The sequence below is a fragment of the Lontra canadensis genome, unplaced genomic scaffold (genome assembly GCF_010015895.1).
Source record: "Lontra canadensis isolate GAN:19392208 unplaced genomic scaffold, GSC_riverotter_1.0 scaffold58, whole genome shotgun sequence".
Taxonomy (NCBI): Eukaryota; Metazoa; Chordata; class Mammalia; order Carnivora; family Mustelidae; genus Lontra; species Lontra canadensis.
Window position 1 is genome coordinate 6,963,767 of NW_022631052.1, and position 17,158 is coordinate 6,980,924.

Consider the following 17,158-nt stretch of genomic DNA (forward strand, 5'->3'; position numbering starts at 1 on the left):
TTTTTCTTTTTTCTTTTTTTTTCTTTCTGAACCTCTTTTTATCCCCTTCCCCCCCCCCCCCTCACGATTTGGGATCTCTTCTGATTTGGCTAAAGCATATTTTCCTGGGGTTGTTGCCACCCTTTTAGTATTTTACTTACTCCTTCATATACTCTTATCTGGACAAAATGACAAGGCGGAAAAATTCACCACAAAAAAAAGAACAAGAGGCAGTACCAAAGGCTAAGGACCTAATCAATACAGACATTGGTAATATGTCAGATTTAGAGTTCAGAATGACGATTCTCAAGGTTCTAGCTGGGCTCGAAAAAGGCATGGAAGATATTAGAGAAACCCTCTCGGGAGATATAAAAGCCCTTTCTGGAGAAATAAAAGAACTAAAATCTAATCAAGTTGAAATAAAAAAAGCTATTAATGAGGTGCAATCAAAAATGGAGGCTCTCACTGCTAGGATAAATGAGGCAGAAGAAAGAATTAGCGATATAGAAGACCAAATGACAGAGAATAAGGAAGCTGAACAAAAGAGGGACAAACAACTACTGGACCACGAGGGCAGAATTCGAGAGATAAGTGACACCATAAGACGAAACAACATTAGAATAATTGGGATTCCAGAAGAAGAAGAAAGAGAGAGGGGAGTAGAAGGTATATTGGAGAGAATCATTGGAGAGAATTTCCCCAATATGGCAAAGGGAACAAGCATCAAAATCCAGGAGGTTCAGAGAACCCCACTCAAAATCAATAAGAATAGGTCCACACCCCGTCACCTAATAGTCAAATTTACAAGTCTTAGTGACAAAGAGAAAATCTTGAAAGCAGCCCGGGAGAAGAAGTCTGTAACATACAATGGTAAAAATATTAGATTGGCAGCAGACTTATCCACAGAGACCTGGCAGGCCAGAAAGAGCTGGCATGATATATTCAGAGTACTAAACGAGAAAAACATGCATCCAAGAATACTATATCCAGCTAGGCTATCATTGAAAATAGAAGGAGAGATTAAAAGCTTCCAGGACAAACAAAACCTGAAAGAATTTGCAAACACCAAGCCAGCTCTACAGGAAATATTGAAAGGGGTCCTCTAAGCAAAGAGAGAACCTAAAAGTAGTAGATCAGAAAGGAACAGAAACAATATACAATAGCAGTCACCTTACAGGTAATACAATGGCACTAAATTCATATCTCTCAATAGTTACCCTAAATGTTAATGGGCTAAATGCCCCAATCAAAAGACACAGGGTATCAGAATGGATAAAAAAACAAAACCCATCTATATGTTGCCTACAAGAAACTCATTTTAAACCCGAAGACACTTTCAGATTTAAAGTGAGGGGGTGGAAAAGAATTTACCATGCTAATGGACATCAGAAGAAAGCAGGAGTGGCAATCCTTATATCAGATCACTTAGATTTTAAACCAAAGACTATAATAAGAGATGAAGATGGACACTATATCATACTCAAAGGATCTGTCCAACAAGAAGATCTAACAATTGTAAATATCTATGCCCCTAACGTGGGAGCAGCCAACTATATAAACCAATTAATAACAAAATCAAAGAAACACATCGACAATCATACAATAATAGTAGGGGACTTTAACACTCCCCTCACTGAAATGGACAGATCATCCAAGCAAAAGATCAACAAGGAAATAAAGGCCTTAAATGACACACTGGACCAGATGGACATCACAGATATATTCAGAACATTTCATCCCAAAGCAACAGAATACACATTCTTCTCTAGTGCACATGGAACATTCTCCAGAATAGATCACATCCTTGGTTCTAAATCAGGTCTTAACTGTTATCAAAAAATTGGGATCATTCCCTGCATATTTTCAGACCACAATGCTCTGAAGCTAGAACTCAATCGCAAGAGGAAATTTGGAAAGAACCCAAATATATGGCGACTAAACAGCATCCTTCTAAAGAATGAATGGGTCAACCAGGAAATTAAAGAAGAATTGAAAAAATTCATGGAAACAAATGATAATGAAAATACAACAGTTCAAAATCTGTGGGACACAACAAAGGCAGTCCTGAGAGGAAAATATATAGCGGTACAAGCCTTTCTCAAGAAACAAGAAAGGTCTCAGGTACACAACCTAACCCTACACCTAAAGGAGCTGGAGAAAGAACAAGAAAGAAACCCTAAACCCAGCAGGAGAAGAGAAATCATAAAGATCAGAGCAGAAATCAATGAAATAGAAACCAAAAAAACAATAGAACAAATCAACAAAACTAGGAGCTGGTTCTTTGAAAGAATTAATAAGATTGATAAGCCCCTGGCCAGACTTATCAAAAAGAAAAGAGAAAGGACCCAAATCAATAAAATCATGAATGAAAGAGGAGAGATCACAACTAACACCCAAGAAATACAGACAATTATAAGAACATATTATGAGCAACTCTATGCCAACAAATTTGACAATCTGGAAGAAATGGATGCATTCCTAGAGACATATAAACTACCACAACTGAACCAGGAAGAAATAGAAAGCCTGAACAGACCCATAACCAGTAAGGAGATTGAAACAGTCATCAAAAATCTCCAAACAAACAAAAGCCCAGGGCCAGACGGCTTCCCGGGGGAATTCTACCAAACATTTAAAGAAGAACTAACTCCTATTCTCCTGAGACTGTTCCAAAAAATAGAAATGGAAGGAAAACTTCCAAACTCATTTTATGAGGCCAGCATCACCTTGATCCCCAAACCAGACAAGGATCCCATCAAAAAAGAGAACTACAGACCAATATCCTTGATGAACACAGATGCAAAAATTCTCACCAAAATACTAGCCAATAGGATTCAACAGTACATTAAAAGGATTATTCACCACGACCAAGTGGGATTTATTCCAGGGCTGCAAGGTTGGTTCAACATCCGCAAATCAATCAATGTGATACAACACATTAATAAAAGAAAAAACAGGAACCATATGATACTCTCCATAGATGCTGAAAAAGCATTTGACAAAGTACAGCATCCCTTCCTGATCAAAACTCTTCAAAGTGTAGGGATAGAGGGCACATACCTCAATATTATCAAAGCCATCTATGAAAAACCCATCGCAAATATCATTCTCAATGGAGAAAAACTGAAAGCTTTTCCGCTAAGGTCAGGAACACGGCAGGGATGTCCGTTATCACCACTGCTATTCAACATAGTACTAGAAGTCCTAGCCTCAGCAATCAGACAACAAAAAGAAATTAAAGGCATCCAAATCGGCAAAGAAGAAGTCAAACTATCACTCTTCGCAGATGATATGATACTATATGTGGAAAACCCAAAAGACTCCACTCCAAAACTGCTAGAACTTGTACAGGAATTCAGTAATGTGTCAGGATATAAAATCAATGCACAGAAATCAGTCGCATTTCTCTACACCAACAATAAGACAGAAGAAAGAGAAATTAAGGAGTCCATCCCATTTACAATTGCACCCAAAACTATAAGATACCTAGGAATAAACCTAACCAAAGAGACTAAGAATCTATACACAGAAAACTATAAAGTACTCATGGAAGAAATTGAGGAAGACACAAAGAAATGGAAAAATGTTCCATGCTCCTGGATTGGAAGAATAAATATTGTGAAAATGTCTATGCTACCTAAAGCAATCTACACATTTAATGCAATTCCTATCAAAGTACCATCCATTTTTTTCAAAGAAATGGAACAAATAATCCTAAAATTTATATGGAACCAGAAAAGACCGCGAATAGCCAAAGGAATATTGAAAAAGAAAGCCAGAGTTGGTGGCATCACAATTCCGGACTTCAAGCTCTATTACAAAGCTGTCATCATCAAGACAGCATGGTACTGGCACAAAAACAGACACATAGATCAATGGAACAGAATAGAGAGCCCAGAAATAGACCCTCAACTCTATGGTCAACTAATCTTCGACAAAGCAGGAAAGAATGTCCAATGGAAAAAAGACAGCCTCTTCAATAAATGGTGTTGGGAAAATTGGACAGCCACATGCAGAAAAATGAAATTGGATCATTTCCTTACACCACACACGAAAATAGACTCAAAATGGATGAAGGACCTCAATGTGAGAAAGGAATCCATTAAAATCCTTGAGGAGAACACAGGCAGCAACCTCTTCGACCTCAGCCGCAGCAACATCTTCCTAGGAACATCGCCAAAGGCAAGGGAAGCAAGGGCAAAAATGAACTATTGGGATTTTATCAAGATCAAAAGCTTTTGCACAGCAAAGGAAACAGTTAACAAAACCAAAAGACAACTGACAGAATGGGAGAAGATATTTGCAAACGACATATCAGATAAAGGGCTAGTGTCCAGAATCTATAAAGAACTTAGCAAACTCAACACCCAAAGAACAAATAATCCCATCAAGAAATGGGCAGAAGACATGAACAGACATTTCTGCAAAGAAGACATCCAGATGGCCAACAGACACATGAAAAAGTGCTCCATATCACTCGGCATCAGGGAAATACAAATCAAAACCACAATGAGATACCACCTCACACCAGTCAGAATGGCTAAAATCAACAAGTCCGGAAATGACAGATGCTGGCGAGGATGCGGAGAGAGGGGAACCCTCCTACATTGTTGGTGGGAATGCAAGCTGGTGCAACCACTCTGGAAAACAGCATGGAGGTTCCTCAAAATGTTGAAAATAGAACTACCCTATGACCCAGCAATTGCACTGCTGGGTATTTACCCTAAAGATACAAACGTAGTGATCCGTAGGGGCACGTGCACCCGAATGTTTATAGCAGCAATGTCTACAATAGCCAAACTATGGAAAGAACCTAGATGCCCGTCAACAGACGAATGGATAAAGAAGATGTGGTATATATATACAATGGAATACTATGCAGCCATCAAAAGAAATGAAATCTTGCCATTTGCGACAACATGGATGGAACTAGAGGGTATCATGCTTAGCGAAATAAGTCAATCGGAGAAAGACAACTATCATATGATCTCCCTGATATGAGGGAGAGGAGATGCAACATGGGGGGTTAATGTGGTAGGAGAAGAGTAAATGAAACAAGTTGGGATTGGGAGGGAGACAAACCATAAGTGACTCTTAATCTCACAAAACAAACTGAGGGTTGCTGGGCAGAGGGGGGTTGGGGGGGGTTATGGACATTGGGTAGGGTATGTGCTATGGTGAGTGCTGTGAAGTTTGTAAACGTGGAGATTCACAGACCTGTACCCCTGGGGGAAAAAAAATATATATATATATGTTTATAAAAAATAAAATTATTAAAAAAAAAAAAAAAAAGGAAAAAAAAAAAAAAGACAGCTAAATAAATCTAGGATTCAAGGGGGGGAGGAAAGGCTGTCTCTGGAAAAGAAAAATGGGTTTGGATTTATTTGAATTAAGAAATTTTTGATTCTAGAAATGACTCTCTCTGTCCTCTCTGGCTTTTTAGACTGCTTATATGAGGGTGAAGGTTGAGAGTTGATGAAATCAAATGAATCTTGCAGCCTTTTTTCCCAACCAAATATAATAAAGTATTACAGTTTTTCAAACTGAAATAATTTTTGACCCTAATATCTAGGTTTTTTAAAAATGGGCCTAAAAATGGTCAGCGTGCTGTGCTAGCTGGTTTGGTGGATGAACTCTCCTAGAATGCGAAGATACCCTTAGTCTAGTAGCATAGCTGTTGTGGCTGTCCTTACAAACCAGACGGCATGTATGCCAACGTTCTTATTCCTCTCTGTTCCAGCTTGTAAGTCAGCGTCAGAAACAAAGGTGATATCTCACGCTGTGCGGCAGCCTGTTTTTCTTCGCAGCATGTCGGCTCCTTCTGATCTGGAAATGATTGGTAATGAAGATTTGGAATTTACCAGAGCAAATCAGAGGTAACTGGCTACTGGCCAAGGTTGGGTCCCCACGTGCCGCCGAACACCTTCATCAGAGCTCACTCCCCAAGTTGAGGGTCTTGTTTCGTGATCTTCCTCCGTTTGGTTTTCCTGTAGGCGGCGCCACGTGACCAGCCACCGCAGCAGCTCCTTTACCCTCCTGCAGTCACTGGCCATTGAGGACAGCAGGGACAAGCCCACCTACAGCGTCCTGCTGGGACAGCTGTTTGCTTTCATCGGCACCAACCCTGACCAAGCCGTAGGTTGCGTTTTGCCGACTACAGAGGAATAGCACCTAGCAGCACGGGGCGGGGGACTGTGACAGTCCCCAAGAGTCAAGTGGACTTCCTTCTCATGCCTTTCAGGTGTCCAGCAGCAGCTTTCTTCTGGCTGCACAGACGAGGTGGCGGCGGGGAAATACTCGCAAGCAGGCGCTGGTGCACATGCGGGAATTGCTTACGGCCGCTGTGCGCGTCGGGGGCGTGACCCACCTCGTGGGTCCGGTGACTATGGTCCTGCAGGGAGGACCCAGGTCAGTTATTTCTCGTAGTTCATACCATCCTGACCAGGGTGGGCAAAAGGCCTTCATTCCAAAGATGACTCTTGAAGCCAGATCATAGACAGTAGCAGTAGTATTTACTGGTGTTTTCCCCTAAAATATTATATTTTTATTTTTTTTAGTGTTCCACAATTTTGTAACAACGTCAGCATATGTAGCAGAAAGCAGAAGTTTCTTTACTCCCCTTCCTCTCCTGGATCCCATCCTGTCCCTAAGAGCTGCTTGTATTAGCTACACACCCACAAATGGCTGTGTAATTCTCTTTGTACACAGATGTGTGTATATGTATGATTTTTTTCCCCTAATTCAGATTGTATTATACTGTAATAAAACACTGCCATGGGAATTGTTTTATTCATTGTATCTTGGATATATCTGTCTTTTCATGTCAATGCATGTAGTTCTGGTTTATAGTTTTGAAGAACCTCATGGACCTCCAGGTGTGGATGGCTGTGTCTTCCTTAACTCCTCCCCTCCTGGTGGACACATGGCTCCTCATGGACACATGAAACATTTTTTTCTGTTTTACTGATGTAGAGTCAACATCCTTATACTTATATTTTTGTGTACTTTTGTGCTTATTCTTACTGGATCAATTTCTAAAAACCTAATTGTAGATATGAACTTTGAAGAAGGTTTTATAACTTACTGGTGAGGAGTTTTTCTATACTGTTCCCTACCGGGCTTCCAGGATCTTCAGGTAGAAATAGAAAGGGCATTTGTCTACAGGTCCTGGACTAGAATTGCCTAGAGCTACTTGTGTCTCCTGACAGCTCTTTGAGAAATTCTGGCCAGTGAGCAGAGAGCAGTGGCTGAAGGAAAATGTGTTAACTACGAGTAACGTTAATATCTTGAGAAATTTCTGTATCAATCAGGAGAGGCCGGGTTACTGTTTGGAAACAAAACTCTCCAAAACCTCTGGTTTACAAAACAGGACTTCAGTTCTTGCTCATGTCCAGCACAGGTGCACCCCAGTCATGGTAATCCTGGAGAGCCTGGGTTAGAGGAAGGGACCGCCATCTCGAAAGCTGTCTGTCCCCTTCACATGCTCACCCAACCAGAGGGGTGCCCAGGAGACACAGTGAATAACATTGGCCATCACAACTCACTTCCAGAATATTTCTCCCCAACGCTGGCAGCATTTTTCCTTTTCCCCTCGGTTAGTAATGTCATGTCAGACATTTAAAAAAATGCAGAAAATCCCAAAGTACAAAGTAAAAATCACCTGTAAATCCAGCACCTTAAGATAAAACCTGTTAACATTCTAGTGTATCTGTTCTGTCTTTATTCAAACCATAGACAGCCCCGGTAATGTTTTTAGTAGTTTGCATAGCATTGCATCCTATTCCTGCACCTTTACTCAGATTCAATCCTGATTTTCCAACCTTAGATTTCATTTACTTATTTTTACTATATAAAGAGTATTCTGTAGCATATCCTTGTAGGTAAATCCGGAGAGTTCCAGTTTTAAACTAATATTAATTGCTGTAGAATCTACCCCGGGTCATGTGCTTACATTAGGAAAGTCTTCTGTGAGTTGGATTCTCATACTCTGCTAATAATCACAGTGTGGACTTGAAAAGGACACTTAATTAACTTGGGCCTTGATTTTGTCATGAGTACAATTGCGATTATAGAACTCAGTGCTGCATAGGATATTATAGATGTGTTTCAGATGGTTTCCTTATTAAATGCATTCGGGTAATGTGGAGTATCATTCTCTTGCCCTTAGAGATACTGTGGACTTTAACCTTGTAAGGCTCCAAGTTGTCCTGGTAGGGAGCCCTGCTTGACAACTTAGCCTCAAATTCCCCAGACTTTTCTAGAGTGTGGGCATTGTCTTTGAGGCAACTTTAGATGTGCTGCCCGATAGTCTTCTATGGTCCTGCAGTCTGGGAAACACTGGTGATCTCCAAGATCCCTTCAGTTCTCGATTCCTCTAGACACTCTTGGGTTTCTCAGAAGAACACTCTGCTCTTATGTTCACTGTCACTCTTCTTACATGGTTCAAGTAACCTTCTCTTTGGTTCTGTTTCATAGAATTGAAGAACTAACCTGTGGTGGGATGGTGGAGCAGGTCCAGGAAGCCTTCGGGGAGACCATGACCTCTGTTGTGTCTCTGTGTGCTCGTTACCCTATCGCGTGTGCAAATAGCATCGGACTCTTGTGTACCATACCTTACACCAGGTAAGGAAGGCAATGCTTCATAATGTGGGTAAGTTACACTGCAGTGCAGTTGCTTAAATAAAAATATTTCTAAATTAAAAAATTGGGTGGGGGCACCTGGGTGGCTCAGATTGGTTAAGTGTCTGCCTTGGGCTCAGGTCATGATCCCTGGGTCGTGGGATTGAGCCCCGCAACCGGCTCTCTGCTCAGTGGGGAGACTGCTTCCCTCTCTCTCTGCCTGCTGGCTCTGCCTGCTTGTGATCTTTGTCTGTCAAATAAATAAATAAAATCTTTAAATATATATATATATATATTAATTTTTTTTTAAATTTTTAAAAATTGGGAGTTTTTTGGCTTTGATTGTCCAATGACCCCATCACTGTGATTAAACAAGCTTACCTCCTGATAGACACCTAAAGTTACTGCGTTAATTCCATATTGTTGAATTTTTCCTACATGATCAGAATTGGCCAATAGGAACTGTATCACATTGTCAAAATGGAGAGGTTTGAAGGAAAGTAGAAGATCCCTAGAAAATTTTTTAACATATTTGGCAAAAACTTTTTACAAATGCATTTATTTTCTCAGTGGCCTAATAATAAAATTCGTAAGTTTTTTGTATTACGGATGGGAATCTTGAGTTGATTCCATCAATTTTTACTTAGCTACTCTCTATGAACAAACCAAAACTTGAAGTTCTTTATTTATGAAGGAAATCCTCATTGTAAAGAAACATTTTCTTGTTCAGTTATGCATGATACCATCCTAAGTAATAGACAAAGAACATACACTGACTCGTTTTATGCCCCTTTGATAACCTGAATCTTAAACCCAAGGGCTGGTCAGTGACATTTACTGTGTGGAACTTTCCTCCTGGCCAGGAGTGAAGAGAAGTGCCTGGTACGCAGTGGCCTCGTTCAGCTCATGGACCGACTGTGTAGCCTAAGCAGTCAGACGGAGTCCAGCTCCAGTGAGAAACAAACCAAGAAGCAAAAGGTGGCTACCATGGCCTGGGCAGCTTTCCAGGTGCTCGCCAACCGCTGTGTTGAATGGGAAAAAGAAGAAGGTAAGAAGAAGGCTTCCATTCTAGAATTCATTGACTTCTTCTGTTGACACATTTATTTATTTGTGCTGGGGGAAAGAAAGGCTATATTAAATTACATAACCAGATGGTTTAATTAATGATTTCGTGACAGCCTCTTCATCAGCATGCATCTCTGAAAACTTATGGCTACACTATGACATTAAACGATTATCCTAACCCAGAGCGCGTGGTGCTCAGTGAAATAAGCCGGACACAGAGAGACAGCTGCTGAGTGACTTCCCTTAGATGTGGAATCTGAAAAAGCCAAACTCCTAGAAACCAAGAGTAGAACAGCCGTTGCCAGGAATTTTAGGAGGAGGAGATGTGGGGAGAATGTTGGTCAAAGGGTCAGATTTCCAGTTATGAGATGAGTAAGTTCTGGGGTCTCATGTAAACTGGGATAGTAAAAGTACAGTTACGAGGTAGCACTTGAAAATGCAATGAAGCCAGTTCATAGAAATATTTATTTGGAGACTGACTACAGTGTTGACAAAAAGAACATGGAAGATATCTTCTCAATTTCCTGGCTTACTGTACTCTTCTAGGGTGGTATCATTCCCCACCCCCACCCTTAGCTTTATTGACGGATGACTGACAAATACAAGTTGTATAGAATTTAGATTGTAGAATGTGATTTTTTTTTTTTTAAGATTTTTAAAGATTTAAAGAGAGGCAGGCAAAGAGAGAGAAGGTGAAGCAGGCTTCCCGCTGAGCAGAGAGCCTGATATGGGGCTCGATCCTGAGATCATGACCTGAGCCGAAGGCAGAGGCTTAACCCACTGAGCCACCCAGGCACCCCTAGAATGTGATTTTTTTAAAAAGTGTACAATGTGATTTTATATATATATATATATATATATATATATGTATTTACATTGTGAAATGATTACCACAATCCAGTTAATACATCCATCCAAGTAGAGTTGAAGGATGATGTCTCCATGACACCCTAGGCGTATGTATATAGCTTGGTTACTGATCTGTTCATTCGCTGTATGTTTTGTTGTCTTGAGAGTCAGGCATAAGATGAGCAAGCCATTGCTCTTCCTTGTAAGAAATACGGTGCGGGGGGAGATAGACCAATGAGCAAATGATTGTGGTGTGGTCAGTGCCATAACTGAGGTGCATGTGAAGTGCTGGGCCAGCACACAGGTTCCTCCAGACGAGCGGTGTTAGAGATCAGTCAGAGCTTCCCAAGAAGGTGACATGTGAGTTATTCTTACATGTTAAAGAAGGTTTCCATGCAGAAAAACTGTGTGTAGGCACAGGGATCCAAGAGAGCATGGGAAGTTCAGGAAATGACAACTAATTTGTGTGGCTTTTTACAAGAGCTGCTTGGGAGGGGGAAACCTCTGGAACTACAGTGAAAATGGAAGATCCTGAAAGGTTTTTGTGTTTGAGGAAAGAGGGGGTAAGAGTTAAAAATCAAGATGTCTTCATCACAGTTAAAAAAAAAAAAAGTGATTCTTCCACGTTAATCGAAGTATGTTCCTTGTTTTGTTTGAATTGTACTCAGTTTTCATTGAGAATAATGTCTTTCGGGGTGCATGTCGTTAAGCAGCTGCCTTCAGCTTAGGTCATGATCCGGGGATCCTGGGATTCAGCCCCACATCAGGCTCCCTGCTCAGTGGGAAGCCTGCTTCTCCCTCTCCCACTCCCCCTGCTTGTGTTCCCTCTCTCGCTGTGTCTCTCTCTGTCAAATAAATAAATACAATCTTAAAAAAAGTCTTTTCCCAACACTGGATCGTTAACCTTTTTTATGTGCAGAAGTGATCTAATGAGACACTAATTAGGTGGCTAATGGAATACTGAGCAGGTTAAAGAAAAATCAGGCAAAAAGAGAGCTTAATGTAGGGAGGCTGAGAGGGAGGACTCACCACACCTGCAGGCTCACCATGGCTTCCTTGGGTTCTCACTTTTTTTCTTTCTCTTTCTCCCTCTCTCTCTCTTTCAACTCTGAAGGCGGCTCCACGGAGGCAGTACACTCAGGTCTGGCCCGCCAGGTGTCCAGCCTTCTCACCAACCACCTTGCTCGAGCAACCGAGTGCTGTGGCAACCAGGCTGCTGGGAACGACGCCCTCCAGGATGTCCTCAGTCTTCTCAATGATCTCTCAAGGTACGGAAGGCCCAGCCACAGCTGTGGGAAGAGGTGGCTTTCCTCTCGAATGATTGGGTTTCCTTTGGCTGGTGATTGTCTTTCGAAACCTCTAAATTACAAGGTCATTTTGACAGCTTCTGCTTCAAGAACAGCGGAGAATAAAATCACTGGAAAATAGTAGTTCCAAACTGCGAGGATCATTTAGGTGAATCTCTACATTATAAAACAATACCATTTGCTTTAATACTTTGCTGGTCACAGCTGCTAGCATTTTGAGTTGAGGCCGTTGCATCAAGAAACCCAAAATCCTTACCCTCATTATAGCAAGAGAATCGGTCAGGACATGTAGTTGACTCTTGTTCTCAGGCTGTGTCTTAAAAAAGAAGACCACATGTGGAGGTTTGACACCATCTCGTGTGAGCCACGAGGCCCACACCTGCTTGTCCACATACAGCTACTTGTTCTTTGGTTTCTGCTGGACGTTTTCTTCTCAGTGAGATGCCACGGGGTCAGATGAGGCAGAAGCCAGACCGTTGAGGCCTGTGCAACGCGGTGGGAGGTCTTTGGTCTTGAAGCACTGCTTAAAAAGGAATAAAGGACTAAATGGAAAGTCTTCCTAGTTTGGGTCGTGAAGTTGTAGTACTCTGTGCACTGTGTTGAACTATAGCATCGCAGTTCAGTAAATTTCATCAGGGATCAGAAAATTCTCAAAAATCTTTCCTCTTAAGTACTATCAATTGGTCATTTCTGAGCTTTCATTAGATATTTATGAAAAACCTTAGTTCTCTTTCACAAGCACATAGTGCCAAATCCGTGTCTTCCTCAGGAACCAGGTCATCTCCATGTAGGGAACTCTTGAATTTCTATAGACCAATACACCCAGCCTTGTGTACCTTTTCTTCCTTCTTTTTCAGGAGTCACATAGGTAAAGCCATCCTGAGCCAGCCAGCTTGTGTGTCCAAACTCCTCTCCCTGCTGCTTGACCAACGCCCATCTCCAAAGCTGGTCCTTATCATTCTTCAGCTGTGCCGGGCAGCGCTCCCACTGATGAGCGTAGAAGACTGTGGAAATGTGGAGCTCCCGCCATGGAGCTACTCTGTTCCCTCCCTGAACAGTGAGCAAGAGGATCCCAGTGACCCAGCATCCAAGATCGCCTCATTGCTCTTAGCAAAGCTGGCAGATTACGTGGTCCCAGGTGAGCAGCTGGTGGGAGAATGGCACTGAGGGGTCCACTTGCTGTGAACGGCCAGACTGAGCTTTCCGTTGTCAGTAGCTGCTGCTGCTCTGCCTCCTGCGATGAAAGAGAGGGAGATGGGAGAGGGAGGAAGAGAGACTCCAGAACCAGAGTTTTCCCTGTGTGGGCCAGCGGCGCAAATAACACTGCAATTGCTCTGTTTGCTTTCGAAGGGTGTCAAACAGTTCTTTCCCCAACTGCTTCTGAACCGGACACTACATTGACGAAAACCAGCCCCAAGAATTCCTTAAAAGGGGATAAAGATCCTGGAGAAGAGAGTGAAGCGGTGGATGGCAAGCTGTCTATCTTTATCCACAAGCGGGAAGACCAGTCATCTCATGAGGTTCTCCAGCCGCTACTAAGGTGACTGATGATTGTAATGGCCACATGCCATCAGGCACTGACCGTGTCCCAGGCACTGTGCTCAGTAAGCCCCTTACATGCATCAACTGTCTCAGCCCTCTTGACAACCCTAAGAGGTAATCACTGTCATCCCTGTTGTTACAGTGGAGAAACTGAGGCAGAGCTGAACCACAGACGCAGGCCTCTGACCACAGAGCCCAAGCTCTTATCCACAACTCGGTACTGTTTCTTCAGACCCAACAGGGAGCAAAAGCCCTGTTGAGAATGTATTGTTTGTGCTCAAGGGAGAGTCTACAGTGTGATTTGGGGTTCGAGAAGGAATAATGTAATGCAGCCTGGGTTTAGTCATTGGCATCCTTCAGCCATTGGTAAATTTAAGGATACCATTGAGTGTGAGGTGGAGAAATATGAGAAACTTTTTTTAAAGCTTTAATTCATTGAAGTATGAACGGTATGATTGCTCAATAAGGAAGTAATATACTTACTGTCCAAATATGCTTACTGTCCAAAGATTACAGACCCCCAGAGCCCTGTTAGTGGGAGCGAGGACAACGGGAAGTCCTTTCACAGAACATGAGGGAATTGAGCATACATGTTTGTCTCAGGGGATGACTTCTTTCTTCAAATAAATGATGTGATGATGGTGTCATCCTCCTAATTGGTCCCTGGCCTGCCATCATGGCAACGGAAAGCACTAGTGGGCTACTAGCATAAACTAAGCGGGGTCAGGCAGGTGAGTGCAAGATGCAGAAATCACCAAGAAGCATTCTTGGGCATTGAGGAACTTCACAGTGCAAATTTGGCGAAGGAGTTTTTGGAGGGCCAGATTTAAGAGGAGGAGGAAGCTGAATTATTAGAAAGACCAGTCATTCACACCAAAGCATCCAACCCATGCCGTTGTAAAAGTCCCCTCCCTGGGATTTAGATCACTTACTGAGTGTCTCCCAGGTGGCCCGCCTTCCCTGTGTCATAGGCTCAGATTTTGTTCAGCTTTTTAGTTTGTATGTCAGTTTCATGTAGGTTTTAAATTATCATTACAACTATAAAAACAGCTAATGTTTTGATCCCTAAAAGTGCTATAATTAAGCAATAATAAATCATTTCCTTTTTGAAAAATTGAGTCTACTATGGATTTTAAAATCCTCTGGTAGCATATAATGCTGGCCTGGCCAGTAGTACGTTGCCTCACAGCCTGCAGCCCCACCTTGACCTTGCCTATAAGATCGTCACCTCTCTCTTCTTTCCCTTGTAGTAGCTCAGAAGGACGGCCCTTCAGACTTGGTACTGGTGCCAACATGGAGAAAGTAGTGAAAATGGATCGAGACATGACCAAGGTAACCCTAATATGGAGACACCTGCTCTGACAAGACCCATGATTGAGGGATGTTTAGGTTTGCAGAGACATTTAAAAAGGAAAAAAAAGTTCCCACAAGAGGCAGGGTGAGAAACTGAAGTCAGTGGCTTAACTGAAGCCATTTTCAAGGGAACTAGTCAGAATCAATTTGTCATTAACACTAAAACGTAAAAGAGAATTCTTGGTTTTGACCTAGATTTTTTCTCTTAGCTCTATTAAGAAAGTTCTGTAGCCTAATAATACCTTAAAAGCGAGGGGCACTTGAGTGGCTCAGTCGGTTTAGCATCTGACTCTTGATTTGGGCTTAGGTCCTCCTTCAGGGTTGTGAGATCGAGCCCTGTGTCGGGCTCTGCACCAAATGCAAACATGCTTAAGATTCTGTCTCTCCTTCTCTTTCTGCGCCTCCCCACCCCACGCACGTGTCCACTCTCTCTCTTTAAAAATAAAAAATAGGGCACCTGGGTGGCTCAGTAGGTTAAGCCTCTGCCTTCGGCTCAGGTCATGATCTTAGGGTCCTGGGATCGAGTCCCGCATCAGGCTCTCTGCTCAGCAGGGAGCCTGCTTCCCTGTCTCTCTCTGCCTGCCTCTCTGCCTACTTGTGATCTCTGTCTGTCAAATAAATAAAATCTTAAAAAATAAAATTAAATTAAAAATTAAAAATTAAATAAATAATACTTTAAAAACGATAATATGTGAAAGGTTCAAAGAATACTAGAGAAAAAGAACTAAAGATGTAGCCCGCAAAAAATATAAAAATATACCCATATTTAAAAATCACACAATAAAGGGATAAAAATAGTAATATGTCATTTTTCACCTGTCAGAAAAAGAAACTGATAATACTCATTATTATCAAGGTGAGAGTAAACAGGCATTCATTCTCAAGTGTCCAGAGACAACCATACTCTTCATGGTTTTATTTATAAAACACAAAATAGAATCTGTATACCATAACTAGAGAATTGATTAAAGAAATAGTTGTTATATGTCAATTATACCTTAAATTTTTAAACTTAAAAATTTGAATTGTATGCATACATATACCGTATACAACCATAAAAAGAGCCAGGTAGTAACAGTGAGTTTTTGAGAAATGAGCCCGGATTGCTTTGGTAATGGGGAAGCAGGCTTTAAAAAGTGGGGAAGCGGGGTGTGGTGACATTCTCAAACCTCCCTCCAGGGCGGCTGCTGTGAGGTGATTACAGAAGAGGCCGCAGCTGCTCTTCGGAAAGCAACCAAATGGGCCCAGTCGGGCCTCATCGTCAGTGTTGGGCCACCCGTAGAGTCCATCAACCCAGAGACTGTGAGCGGACTGTCCACAGGTGACAAAAAGAAAACTGCCCAGACTTCCATTTGCCGAGAGAGGAACTCTGAGCTCGCCAGGTAGTCTTTCCCTGTCTACACTTCTGTCAGATCTTCTTTGTAATGGACTTGCTCCTGGGGCTTTAATTGTATATCATCCCCTTGACCTTCTGGAAATGAGGACTGAGGGCTTAAAATACCCACGTGAGGTTGTGGTGGGCGAATAGGGTGCCGCTGCTGGCTGAGTGGGCATCTGTAGCCAGAGGGTTGTTTTTCTGAGAAAGGCCGCTATCAGGAACACCAGCTATAGCTTTTTTGAGTATTAGTAGACTCAGGTCATGCTGCCTTTATTTCTTCCAAACCAGCCCAGCTGTGCACATGAACTTCTTTCTAGAAGTAGGCAGGAGAAATGAGTGTCGCCTCCAGGAAGTTTGCAGGCTGTTCTGTGTTTGCAGGCCAGGAATAGTTGCGGCGTAGTGTCAGCCCTCGATCCTGATGGTTTATGCAGTTTAAGTTTGAGGTCTGTTGTTTCAGAGGATTCTTTAGGTAACAGAAAGAATATGAGAGAAGTGGTTTTTTTTCCCTGATGATAATTTAGCTTCTCTTTTTCTTAGTCAATGAAATCTGCTTTTTCTTGTATCATTAGAAAATTTTTCCATCTGATGATAACCCTAAGAGCCACTTGCCTGCTTTCTTAACCACCTCTGGGCATTGACACTTTCTCTCTTGACACTTGCAGGACTGACCCCGTCCGACCCTTCATCAGTGGGCACGTGGCAAACAGCATGGCCGCAGAAGTGATCGCCTTGCTTCATAGCTTGCTAATGGCACCTGAGTCAAATGCTGCTCAGATATGGACCACAACGGCAGAAAAGGTTAGCACAGTGTCCCCACTTAGTGGAAGAAGGGAGGAGGAAGTTTGTGTTCTGGTTTAGCATTTGAATCCCACCTAGGAAGGATCATATTTTAGTAAAGAGAGATTTTGCAAATTGACCGGATAGACTTATTAGTGATTTTCCCCCTCACATTTGCTTTGGTTTAATCGTTTCACCTGTTAACCTTTGTCTCCTGTCACTGCCAATTCTGATTTTGCAGAAGACTGGGACATGTTCTCAGGAAAAGAATGGCACTCCTTGTTTCTCC

The 17,158-nt window shown here is 42.2% G+C and overlaps 1 protein-coding gene across 9 annotated transcripts in view; it reads left to right on the plus strand.

Moving 5' to 3' along the window:
* Positions 1-17,158, plus strand: part of HECTD4 (HECT domain E3 ubiquitin protein ligase 4) — a 186,823-nt gene that overhangs the window by 115,452 nt on the left and 54,213 nt on the right. For 6 of the 9 annotated variants that reach the window (XM_032876243.1, XM_032876244.1, XM_032876246.1 and 3 more), the window contains 12 exons: positions 5,720-5,855; positions 5,973-6,114; positions 6,221-6,387; positions 8,455-8,601; positions 9,462-9,646; positions 11,627-11,780; positions 12,677-12,957; positions 13,170-13,359; positions 13,504-13,578; positions 14,612-14,693; positions 15,894-16,096; positions 16,755-16,890. In XM_032876243.1, coding sequence (XP_032732134.1) covers positions 5,720-5,855; positions 5,973-6,114; positions 6,221-6,387; positions 8,455-8,601; positions 9,462-9,646; positions 11,627-11,780; positions 12,677-12,957; positions 13,170-13,359; positions 13,504-13,578; positions 14,612-14,693; positions 15,894-16,096; positions 16,755-16,890 — 1,898 coding nt within the window. The remainder of the gene's footprint in view (positions 1-5,719; positions 5,856-5,972; positions 6,115-6,220; positions 6,388-8,454; positions 8,602-9,461; positions 9,647-11,626; positions 11,781-12,676; positions 12,958-13,169; positions 13,360-13,503; positions 13,579-14,611; positions 14,694-15,893; positions 16,097-16,754; positions 16,891-17,158) is intronic. The other 3 variants (XM_032876248.1, XM_032876251.1, XM_032876249.1) reach the window with 1 other exon arrangement.